At 48.0% G+C, this 13,006-nt stretch overlaps 1 protein-coding gene across 2 annotated transcripts in view; it reads left to right on the forward strand.

Moving 5' to 3' along the window:
* Nucleotides 1-13,006, forward strand: part of PIP4K2A (phosphatidylinositol-5-phosphate 4-kinase type 2 alpha) — a 127,684-nt gene that overhangs the window by 71,788 nt on the left and 42,890 nt on the right. For both annotated transcript variants that reach the window (XM_045283520.1, XM_004710809.4), the window contains exon 7: nucleotides 11,785-11,898. In XM_045283520.1, coding sequence (XP_045139455.1) covers nucleotides 11,785-11,898 — 114 coding nt within the window. The remainder of the gene's footprint in view (nucleotides 1-11,784; nucleotides 11,899-13,006) is intronic.

A 13,006-nucleotide genomic window follows, 5' to 3' on the forward strand; every position in this document is an offset into this window, starting at 1 on the left:
CCTCACCACCAATTTGGATCACTTGTTGTTCCCTTGTCCCTGGGTTTGTTAACACCACTTCCTTTCCCCCCACCTCCCCCTATCCCATGTCCCCCCCAAACTGTCGGTCCCATTGTTTTCTCCTCTGAATTGTTCATCCAGCATATCTTATTGAGACAGACATGCGGAGATAATAACATGCACAAAGACAAAACAGAGCAAAACCAGGCAACAACATACAACAAAATAACAACAACAACAAACCAATGACAGAAAAAAACACAACAAGAAAGAAAAGCTTGTAGTCAGTTCAAGGATCATTTGTTGGCCTTTAGGAGTGTTTTCCAGTCCAGTCTGTTGGGGCGCCATGCCCTGGCCCCAAAGTCCACCTTCAGCATTCCCTGGGGACCTCGCCATTCCATTCTCTTGCTGTTCTGTTGCACCCCTTAGTGCTTTGCCTCGGTGTGGCAGAATCACATCGGGTGCAATTTCCACACTGTGTCTCCGGGTTGTCCCCTGTAGGTCAGCGAGGGGCGTCATGTCTCATAGTGGGCCTGGCCATGTGGTCCTCTCTGTGGACTGGCTGCTCTAATTGGGGTCATCGTCCTCAAAGCCTGGTGGCCCAGGATGTACTCCACTCTCTCCTCCTCCCCCTTCATCTGCTCCCATGTGCTCCGATCAGATATGTCCCTCTCCCGGAGCTGCAGATTCAATGCCATCTTTTGAAATAAATTCTTCTGGGGGGAGGGGCAGGTGTCCACATAGTATTTGGGACTGGGGCCAGACTGGTAATTCACTTTTACAGAAGCCGAAAGCCTCGTCTTTTTCCCTCGGAGTGGCTGGAGGTTTCAAACTACTGACCTTGCCGTTAGCTCAGGAAACAGGACAGCCTCTTCTCAGCTGTGCCCACAGGCAAGCCTCTGTCTGATCTTCAGTCTTTGTGCAAGGTTACAAAGTTTTCCAAGGCTGCCAATAAAAAAGCCAGAGGGCATGCCACTCCGACATTCAGTCTCAGCCAGAAAGCACTAACTTCTCAAGTCAGCAAACTTCTCACTGGCTGCCATCAAGTAGATTCCGAATCATAGCAACCCTATAGGACAGAGTAGAACTGCCTCTGTGGTTTGTGAGACTAGCTCCGCATGGGAGTAGAGAGCTTCCTCTTTCTGCCGCTGCGGTGTGAAAATGCTGACTTTGCAGTTAGCAGCCTCTCTCACCACCCCACTACGCCCCAGTTAAATGCCTGGGGAAGCTTGTCTGCACAAGCCCAGCCTCCTTCCTTAAAAGCAACCAGCTTGACTTACTCTGGGTGGGACGCCCACTGCACTGTCTCAGCTCCAGCTCTTGGTGCTGCTGCGGCCCCTCCGTGGCCCCTCCTCCAGTGTCACAGCTGTCACTTGGTCCGAGGAGTTTCAAAGCACAGGGATCTCAGGGTCCAAAAGGCACATACTCCCGAACTGGCTCTTCTCTCATGCTGGTAGTCTGATTTCCCCTCCTCCTGTGTCTGAGATGTCTCCTTTTCCTGAAGCCCAGCTGCTGGAATCCCATCCACCACGAATCCCACCGGTATCTTCCTCCCACTTCCTTTAGCCAGATCCATGAAGGGAAAAGTCATTTGGTGGGGCGGGAGTAACAAAGACTATGGCTACAAGAGCAATATTACGTAATCCTCTGCTCTATACTAGTGTGACATACTATATTTCTTATGGTTGAAGAATACAGGCTTACTGAGGGGCAGTCTATAATACTGTGTTTAAAGAAACAGAAAACTGTTCACCCAATAATGTAAAAATAAAAACGAGGAACAAAATATTTATGTTAGACTGGTTTTCTTTATACTGCTCATAGCAAGTCAGATGTTCCCATGGACTTTAGTACACCCTCCTATTTTGGTTCTGTTTTCTGGCTACTAAGATTTCAGTTAGTGAATTTCTGCTTTAAGTCATCAAAATAGCATTCACTCAATTACCCCCTATTATAATGTGTTCATGAGGAAAAAGCCTAGCCCATGGAAAATTTTAAGTCATGCCCCCAAGTCAGCAATTTGTCTTTGGCTATGTGTGTTCATTGAATTTCATAACATGTTATTAAATGATCATAAATTGTAGATGCTTTATTATTCTAAGAAGTTAACTTACCCAAGTTTATGATCGTATCACAAGCCCGCCGCCCCTCATTTGGGTTTCAGCAACAGGGAGTGGGGAGGTGCTTGCAGCCACACTTTCCCACCGGGAGAGCCTTTCCAGGTGATCGTAGAAGCTTTGCTCAGGAAAACCCACAGTTGGGGTTTGGAAAACAGGTTATAGACTTAGGACCTGTGTTAGTCTGGGTTGACTAGAGAAACAAATCCAGACACTCATATGTGTATATGCAAGAGCAATTCAATATTGAATATTGAGAAAACATTCCAGATCAAGTCCATACGTCCAATCTTAGCCCATATGATCAATACTAGTCCATAAATTACTGTTGAGACTGAAACAACCATGCAATAATGCCGAATGCAGGAAGATCACAGGGTGGAAAGTCTTTGGATCCAGTGGTGGTAGAAGCATCTCAATGCTGGCTGGGGTCTCCACTTGGCTCCTCCAGTTCCCAGGGCTCTGGCTGTATCAGTGTAGCTCCCTCAGGCTCATCCTCAGTAATGTCTGGCAGGGAGTGCGCATGTGTCCTGCCTCCAGCAAGCTATTTATCTCTTTAGTGCCTCCAAATTGGGTCATCAAGCTGTGACCTGATTGACAGGCTAAACTCCACCCTTTCACTCTTAAGCCTCAAATGGACAACAGATTCTGTAACTATCACAGGACCTCGGGCCAATGTAGCCTTTAGTGCACCTGATCAAATGTTCCCTGTGTATCTGGTGCAATGAAGTGGAATAGCCTTGCACCTGTGTATGCTAAGGAGCCCTGGTGGTGCCTTATGGGTTAAGTGCCGGGCTACTAACTGCAAGAACAACGATTCAAATGCACCTGCCACTCCTTGGGGGGAAAAGATGAGGTTCTCTGCTTATGTAAAAATCTCCAGCCTCAGAAACTCAAAGGAGCGGTTCTCCTCTGCCCTATAGCTAGCCTGCTAGCATCACCATTAGTGAGAATCGACTCCAATGGGTTTGAGGTTTTGTGTGTGTTAGGCCGTGTGCAGTGAGGAGAGGCAGTCGGAGAGGAGAATCCATGGGAGGCTAATGGGTAAAACAATGGGGGCGGCAGGGAGTGTGGGGGGAATTTAAGCATGGTTTACATTCCTGATAGCTCAATTTTTAAACGCCCATTTCTTTATAAAGCAAATAGGAAGAACATTCTTTTTTTTTTATTGGGCGCTCGTACAATTTTTATCATAGTCCATACATACATCCATTTTGTCAAGCACATATGTACATTTGTTGCCCTCATCATTCTCAAAACATTTGCCTTCTAATTTAGCCCTTAATATCAATTGCTCATTTTCCTACTCCCTTCCCCTCCCCCCTCCATCATGAACCCTTCATAATTCATAAATTATTATAGTTTTGTCATAAGTCACGCTGTCCAACGTCTCCCTTCGCCCTCTTCTCTGCTGTCCATCCCCCAGGGAGGAGGTTATAGTTAGAATGGTTCCCCCTTCTACCCCACATTCCCTTCACCCTCCAGGCATCGCCCCTCTCACCACTGGTCCTGAAGGAGTCATCTGTCCTGGATTCCCTGTGTTTCCAGTTGCTATCTGTACAATGTACATCCTCTGGTGTAGCCAGATTTTCAAGCAGAATTGAGATCATGATAGTGGGGGGGGGGGGAGGAAGCATTTAAGAACTAGAGGAAAGTTATGTTTTATGTTGCTACCCTGCACCCTGATTGGCTCGTCTCCTCCCCACAACCCCACAAGGGGGTATTCAGTTGCCTACCGATAGACTCTGAGTCTCCACTCTGCACTCACCCACCTTTCCAATGACATGATTTCTTGTTCTTTGATGCCTGACACCTGATCCCTTCAACAGCTCGTGGTCACACATGCTGGTGTGCTTCTTCCATGTGGGCTTTGTTGCTTCTGAGCTAGTTGGCCGCTTGTTTATCTTCAAGCCTTTAGGACCACAGACGCTATATCTTTTGATAGCCGGGCACCATCAGCTTTCTTTACCACATTGCTTATGCACACTCTTGTTTTTAGTGATTGTATCAGGAAGGTGGGCACCCACTGATCTGATTTTTAGTTCTTTGGTGTCTGATAACTGGTCCCTTCTACACTTCGTGGTCAGACAGTCCGGTGTGCTTCTTCCATATGAGCTTTGATGCTTCTCAGCTAGATGGCCGCTTGTTTATCTTCAAGCCTTTAAGACCCCGGACGCTGTATCTTTTGATAGCCGGGCACCATCAGTTTTCTTCACCACCTTTGCTTATGTTCACATTTTCCTTCAGCTATCATTTCGGGGAGGTGTGCATCCTGGAATGCCAATTTAATAGAACAATGTGTTCTTGCAATGAGTAAGTGCTTGAGTGGAGACCCAATGTCCATCTGTTGCCTTAATACTAAACCTGTAGATATATGCATGTAGATCTGTTTCTCCACACTCTTATATAAATATATGTACATATGTACATTCCAGTCTTAAAACCTCTATACATACCCTTTGTCCCCTAGTTCTTTCCTCTATTTCCCTTTACTTTCCTCTTGTCCCACTATCATGCTCAGCCTTTATTTGGGTTTCAGTGATTTCTCTCGGTTACATTGCCCTTGCTGAATCCCTACCAGGCCTCTCGCACCCTCCTTGCCACTGTTTTTGGATCACTTATTGCTCCCCTGTCCCTGGGTTGGTCAGCACCACCTCCTTACCCCTGCCTCCCCCTCTCCCTTGTCCCCCCAGAACCGTTGGTCCCATTGTTTTCTCCTCCAGACTATTCATCCAGTCTATCTTATCTAGATAGATCTGTAGAGATAATAATATGCATCAAAAAACAAGCCATAGCAAGATAGGCGATCAGTGAGAGCACAGCAATGGCAACAAAAAAGGAAACCCATTACCCATAGAAGGATAAGTTAATTAAAAGAAAAAATTTTAAGCAGAAAGAAAAACCTGTAAATAGATCAAGGTCTGATTTTTGATCTCTAGACATGTCCTTCAGTCAGGACCGATGGGGTACCATGCTCTGACCCCAGAGTCTGTCCTTTGTACTCCCTCGGGAGCTCTCTGCTCTGCTCCCACGGTTGCTCTGCCGCACGCTTTTTGTGGTTTGCCTCGGTGTCTCAGGATCAGTCTGTCAGTCCAAACACTGAGTCTCCAGTGTTGTCCCCCTTAGAGCCCGGGGCCATCAAGGGACGGCGTGTCTCATGGTGGGATCAGCCATATTGTCCACTCTGTCTTTTGGCTGTTCAGGGTGTTGATGTTGTTCTCCAGGCCTGGTGGGTCAGGATGTGCTCCACTCTCTCTTCCTCCCACTAAGGGCTCCCTTTTACTCTAATCAGACATGCCCCTCTCCCCTAACTGCAGCTTCACTGCTGTCCACTCAAATAGATTCTTCTGGGGGGAGGGGAGGAAGAACATTCTTAAAGGCTGAGCCCTGTGGGTGCTCACTGAGGGTTCGCAGCAATGGAGCGAGTCGAGGGCTCTCGCCCTGTGAGGGAACGGAGGGTTGCCATTTTAAATATCCAGTCCAGAACATCACAGCTACCATGAAAAAATATTAACTAGACCAGCGTGTGCATGTGCGTATACATGCATCTGTATTTCAAAGACCTGTGTATTTCATATCTAGCTTATAAATAGAGGGTGGCCATATCTATTTTAAAGAGTCCTTGTTCTAGATTCATTATGAGGATGTCCATGGATATACGAGCCCAACCAGAGACACAGACAGACAGACAGCAGCAACCGCACTGCCGATAGCAGGGGGCTTCAAAACGTTGGTGGGAGAGTGGAACTCACAGGCAGGGAATCTGTCCACTCCCACCCCACCCCGTGTTCTCCCTGTGGCAGGCCACTGCGTTCATCCCTTGCACGTGTGGACTTTGTAACTGCTGATCCCCGTGGAAAGCCACGGAAACCCACCCGCGGAGCGGTGGAATTGATTGCCCAAAGTCACTCCGCTAAGAAGTGGAGCAGGTGAACTGTCATCCGGACAGCCTGGACCCAGTCTGTGCTCCCGAAGGGTCCCAAGTGGAAACCTGGACCGCGCCCAGGAGACCTGGGGTTGGGCCTCCCCACCGCGTCCAAGCCTGAGGGGCACTCCGCCGGCTGGATTTAGCCTCGCGTAATAGAATCTGGAGAGCCAGCGTGTTGGGGGAATGGCGTAGCTCCATTTCTGCCCTGAGCTGTGTTTATTGCCACCTCGTAGGGGTGAATGCTATTGTGATTCTGCTCCACCCCAGCAGGATTATCTCATGAGAAAGAAAATCATTTTGCTGCCAAGGCTGAAATCATCAGCCCGCCAAGGCGGACGCTGATTGCACCCTAGATTGCGGCCGCTGGACGGGCCTTGGGGCAGCTCCCAAAGACCCCCAGACAGGGGAGTCCAGTCCTCAGCCAGGACTAGGCCGCTGGAAGAGGGCAGCAGGAGTGAGAGAAGTTCCCTCCCTTGGCTCCAGCAGAGCCAGCTAGGAGAACTTAGGTTAGAGCAAACCCCTTCCGAGAGGTTGCTGGCCACCGTGCGCCTCCTAGTGCACAGTGGAGAAGCTTTCGTCAGCCCAGTGCCTTTGGTCCCGGCGGTGTGCTCCATCCACCCTCTCGTTATCTCTGCATGGAAGTAGAAAAGGCAGTCAACACCATCACCACCACCACCACACAGCGGAGTCGAGTGGATCTGGGCTCCCACTTGCTGTTTCAGTAACTGTGACCTTCCATAGGCCAATGGCTGCAGGCTTTCCTTCTGAGGAGCTCTGGGTGGGCCTGAACCCCCAGCCTCTCAGTTTGTAGCAGCAGGCTTAACCGTCTCTGCTCTCCTGGGACTCCACTGAAAGAGTCTTAGAGATACCGGTTAAAGAGCCAGATTCCTTGACTATAAGGTTTTGTTTGGGAAAACTCTGGCTTTTTAAAATAAATCATTTTATTGGGGGCTCTTGCAGCTCTTATAACAATCCACACATCATTTGTATCTAGTACATTTATACATATGTTGCCATCATCATCTTTCTACTTGAGCCCTTGGTATCAGCATCTTTTTTCCCTCTCCCCCCCACCCTTCCACGCTTGTGACCCTTTGATTATAAATTATTATTATTTTCTTACACCATCTGCTGTCTCCCTTCACCCATGTTTCTGTTGTTCATCACCCTGGTGGGGGTAGGGGAGGTTATACATCGATCATTGTGATCGGTTCCCCCTTTGTCCCCCCCACCTTCTCCCTACCCTCATGGTATCAATACTCGCATTATTGTTCCTGAGGGGTTTATTTGTCCTGTATTCTTTGTGTCCAGAGCTCTTATCTGTACCAGTGTACATGCTCTGGTATAGCCGAATTTGTAAGGTAAAACTGGGGTCATAATAGTGGGGGGAGGGGGGAGACATTAAAGAACTATAGCAGTGGATCTCAACCTTACTAATGCCACGGCCCTTTAATACAGTTCCTCATATTGTGGTGACCCCCAAACTATAAAGTTATTTTTGTTGGTACTTCATGACTGTAATTTTACTACTGTTATGAATCAGGTGGCCCCTGTGAAAGGGTTGTTCCAACCCCAAAGGGGTCACAACCCACAGGTTGAGAACCGCTGAACTAGAGGAATATTTTGTTTTGTCGGTGCTATACTGCACCCTAGCTGGCTTGTCCCTTCCTTGTGACCCTTCTGTGAGGGGATGTCCGACTGTCTACAGATTTGGGTCTCTACTATGCCCTCTTCATTTGCATCTATATGATTGTCTGTTTTGGGTCTTCTGATGCCTGATTCCATCATCACACAGGCTGGTGTGCTTCTTCCATGTGAGCTTTGTTTCTTGCCTGCTAGATAGCTGCTTGTTTAACTTCAAGTCTTTCAGACCCCACGTTACATCTTCTAATAGCTGAGCACAATCAGCTTTCTTCACCTTTGCTTATGCACAGCAATTGTGTCGGGATGGTGAGCATCACAGAATGCCAGGTTGTTTGAACAGTGTGTTCTTGTGTTGAGGGAGGACTTGAGTAGAGCCACTGTCCATCTGCTACCTTGATACTTAACCTATAAATATATGTACATAGACCTATATCCCTATTGTTATATTTTAGTATATTTACATATATACATTGCCTATAATTATACCTCTATAAATGTCCTTTGCCTCTTAGTTCTTTCCTCTATTTGGTTTGGAAAACTCTTAAGGGTAGAATCCGTTGTTACATTAAGATCTGTCACCGCCCACAAATATTTCTCTGAATATCGTTGACGCAGGCACTTTCCTAGGGTGAGGTCACGCTTCCTCATGGAGTGTGCGGCTGTAAGACTGGAAGCTTTGCCAGCAGTGTTTCCAATCCCAGCAGTGACTCTCACAACAGACAGGTTTCAGCAGACCTCTTAGATGGATTAAGGTCTTGTGTTAAACTTCGAAAGATTAAACAATGACAACGCTGTGGACCACAACAGAATCTTGTCGGAGGGTGTGCTAGGAAATAGTACCTGAGGCTAGAGAAGGCCCTCAGGGTTCACAATGGTTGCAACAGTGGCTGCCAAGGGCCATAAATAGGGCTTTTCTTTGGGTTGTATATTGGGTCACACTGAGTCAGAGCCCATTCAACTGCAATAACACGACATGAGAGGGATAGCTTGAAACTTAAAAAGTCGATCCATCAAGTTGTCTTGAGGGTGAGCCATCGTTAGTTGACTTAATGTTTTCCATCTGATTCTTAGCAGGAAAGAACAATTTATTCAATCAAAGGAGGTGGTAGGTAGGTAGGTTGGTTGGTTGGTTGGTTGGTTGGTTGGTTGGTTGGTTGGTTGGTTTGGTTGCAAAGGAAATATTCTCTGTGCAATCTCTCCACCTTTAACGCTAGTTTTAAATCCAGAGTGACTACACTTACTGATTGTTCTTGATGATGCAGCGGTGGTGATGTGCATGCGTGCGCCCCACATTTCCTGTTAAAATCGCACACCAACTGTAGCTACTAGTCATGAGTTAGGACTCAGGCAGGCCCAGGACCACATCTCAACCCACTGTTTCCCCAGGCCGTGAAACCTTAGTGAAACCATGTGATCTCTCTGAAGTCCATTTTCTTGTTCTGTAAAGCGAAGGCAAGAATAGCCGACCGTCAAGGTCATTGGGGAAAATCGAGGAGACGGTGCCCGCAAGGACCTTGGCACCTTGTGTGAGGCTGTTGCTGCTGCTGCTGTGTGGCCCAGTCTACACACAAAGAAACTGTCTGCAGAAACGGATGCTCAGTGGCCCAGGATTCGAACCGCAGAATCCATGGCTCTAAAGCCCAGAGGCCCTTAAAGGCTGCTGTAGAACATGTACTGGGAGGGGCCCTTTGCCAACCAGTGTTGGAGTTTTCTCCAGCAGCTCTGATGCTAAGGAGAGACCTTTGCCTCTTGATCCTTAAAATAAGCCCTTAAGTCTTCCAGCCAATCTGGTTGCCCATTTTTGAACTTGATCCCATCTAAATATGTCCCCAGTGCCTGTGAAATTCACAAGTAAGCTTAGCCATCTAGGACAGAGTGTCCCGAGTTTTATGAGGTAGGGTTACACGTTCCCTGTCACGTGAGGCCCTTCTTCTGGGATGAACTAGCATGGCACCCTCTCCTGGACGTGACTTGTGACACACCCGCGTCTAAGGTGTGCTTGAGAGCCTGTCTGGTCTGTCACCCTGCTCTGTGGTTTCTCGTCCCAGAAACAGAAAATGCCATCCCTTTCTTTTCTTACACATCTGAAACGAGTTATGGAGTTGACACGGGCATCTTAATCCTGATCGCCTTACACACACACACACACACACACACACACACACACACACACACGCACACGCACATTAAAGCACACCCTTCCGTCCTCAAAACAGAGAAATTACCAAGATGTCTCCTAGAAGAACCATGGCTGGTCTTGTTTGTCTGGCTTTGTGTGTGGGTAGACCTGGCTGGCCAGTCAGCCACTCTCCATCATGAATTGGGGGGGCAGTACTGACCTCTGTATGGCTCCCGAAGGAATTCTACTAAACTTCCGGACACTTCTTTCCCTTCCCTGGAAAACGGCATTCCATTCTCAGTTGTACTAGGCCAAGCGAGCCCGCTCAGTCTATTACAGTGGACCCGAGCATGTAACGCCCACCCTGCACATTATTAATGTGTTGGCCACTGTCCTTTCAAGCTGACTGCTTTGTGCTGGATTATTTGGTTTGGGGCTGTGGGGGGCGGGGGATGCTTTTACATTTATTGCATTGCTTTTAAAGTATTGGTGGCAGGTTGAAGGGGTGAATTTCTTAGGCCCGTCCTTAATTGTGTGAAGAATGGTGTTGCGTTTTTATTCTTGTAAGACGGAGTGTGAAAGTAGCTCATTTTCTCTCTCCCCCAGGATCTGTTAGACTCATCTGTACGTCTTCAATTCGCTTCTTGCCATCCTTTCTCCCTGCTTTCCCGTCTCCCTCCTGTCCTCGATCAGGAGCTCCTTGCGGGTGGAAATTTGGCCTCTTACTTCAGAATCACTGGTTGAACTGGCTGAATTTCGGAGCTTTCCCGTCACCTAAGTGTATAAAGACCATTATTTCGACAGTAGTTTTATGGAACGCAAAACTATCCACATTGTCTCCTCTCAAGCAAAATGAGCAGCCACAGGAACTAATTGGGAATTATACAATACGTGTGCACACGCGGGTGGATAAACGTCGGTGTGTTTTACACCAGGGTGTACTTTATAAAATCAGGGGCAAGCGAGCGGTGTAGGCTTTAAAAGATGATTCGCTTATCTTTAATCACTCTGACTCAGGATGGAGACTAGATTCTTTCCTCAGATTGTGCTTTTTCCTCTCACAGAATAGAGAACCAAGCCGAGGCTCGTTGGTTCTACCAAGAAAGGCAGTGAACTGTGTCAGATCCCTTTTAACCGGACAGTGAAACCAGAGTGTGTTTCGCTGAAAGGAAGGGAAGGGTTGCGATGGGGCTTGAGCTCTCAGAATGCAACTTGTACCTGGTTAGATGGCATACAGTCCCTTCGGCGTTCCCGTGGCTTGTCCGCAGGCGCGCCCGCTGCCCCAGCAGCAGGACAGATGCAGCTGTCTTTGCTTTGGTTGGTGGAAGCGCCATTCCCTCGCTCGCTCCATCTCTGATTTACTTGTGAATGTTCATCTGGCTGTATTTTGTGTTCAAAGACAATGCTTTTCTTTGGCATGGTCCACGGGAAGATAGACCTTCCTTGGTGGGGCATGTGAACAAGGAGACTTGGCAGGGTCCGTGGTCAATCTGGCTGCACGTGCTCCCTGAACCAGAAACTAGATAGTGTGATCACAGATGGGGCTTTTCTAAAACAGGATGAACCTGCCCAAGCTGTCCTTGAATGTTGGAATCATACCAGGGGGGGTATGACCCATTGAGGGCTCCTGACTCTGTATTCCAAGAGTACAAGTTCTATACTTAGAAGTCTGAGCGTCAGACAGTGAGCCCAAGAAGGCACTCAGGCTCAAGTTCATGATACGGAGTCTGTCTAGGCCTCCATCCCCAGTGGGAACGCTTCCAGTGGTCATAGCTCACTGGTGCCCCCTTGCGGTATACAAGCCTCCTCGCGTTCCATTGCCTTGGGTGCAAGCCCTACCCAGAGGAGGGCAAAGTTAATGTCCAGGATGGAAAGCATGAAGATTGTTTTCTGAATTTCATCCAGGCTTCTTATCTTCTATCTCACTCACTCACTCTTTCTCTCTCTCTCTTTCCCTTCTCCGCGCCCCCCACCAGGCCAAAGAATTGCCAACTTTGAAGGACAATGATTTCATTAACGAAGGCCAAAAGATTTATATCGACGACAACAACAAAACCGTGTTCTTGGAAAAACTGAAAAAGGACGTCGAGGTAAGAGACATCCCATCCAGGGCGACTCAGCTATACCCAGTCCAGCACCTGTGGTTTTAGGAGCTGTTTAAAAAAAACATTTATTTGAATCTGCAGCCAAAGAAAAACTACTTGTTATACACGATCAAGATCAGGTATGAAGGGGTGTGTCCCATGATCTCCTCAGGCCTGGGAAAGAAATAGGCTGATTCCTCTGTCCTCTCCTTTAGAGAACAGGCAAAAGACAGCAAGTTCCGCCTCGTGACCGACCTCCCACCCCGCCACCTCCTGTTCTCTGTCCATAGGTGTGGTCTGTATGCAGTTACAGCCAAAGGAAGGCCAAACTGGGGAGGGGGTGGGGGGGTGTTGGCAGAGTATTGAATTCTCCCCAACCTGTCACTCGCTCACTGCCTCCGAATCCATTCTGACTCTTAGCGACCGCTAGGACAGTGCCGAGGGCCCCTGTGGGTTTCCAAGACGAACTCTGCAAGGGAGTAGCAAGCCTTGTCTTTCTCCCAATGCCAATCAGAACATTTAAAAAAAGCCAATTTTTTTTTTGTTGTAATAAGTGTTTGAGCCCCGCCCTTTTTCCATACCACATCTCAAGGAGCCCTGGTCGTGTAGTACTTATGTACTCTTTGGCTGCTAACAGAAAGGTCAGCAGTTTGAACCCTCCAGTCCCTCCTGGGGAAAAAAGAGGCAATCGTCGGCTTCTAGGAAAAAATGACAGCCTTGGAAACCCTGCGGGGCGAGTCTCATTCTAGTCTGTCCCTCAGGGTCACCAGGAGCAAGCCTTCGTCAGCAGCAGTGGGCTGGGGGAGGGGAAGCCACATCTCAGTGTGGGTAAACCTCGGTAGCCAGTGTCGGGCCTTGATATTTCCACCAGCCTCTGTGAACATTGGGTCCAGCAAGCCAGCCTTCAAGTTCTCGTGGGAAAACGGCCCCCAAAAGGGCAGTTCTGACCACTTATGGGCAGTGGATAACATAACACACAGTAATGGACTTCTGATCTATCATGGCAGTGTTTTCTTTTTTTGTTTCTTTAAATCATTTTATTGGGGGCTCGTACAATTCTTATCACAATCCATACATACATCAATTGTGTAAAGCGCATTTGTACATTCATTGC

Source organism: Echinops telfairi, unplaced genomic scaffold (assembly GCF_000313985.2).
Source record: "Echinops telfairi isolate 266 unplaced genomic scaffold, ASM31398v2 ScPeMD7_7461;HRSCAF=8499, whole genome shotgun sequence".
NCBI classification, from domain to species: domain Eukaryota; kingdom Metazoa; phylum Chordata; class Mammalia; order Afrosoricida; family Tenrecidae; genus Echinops; species Echinops telfairi.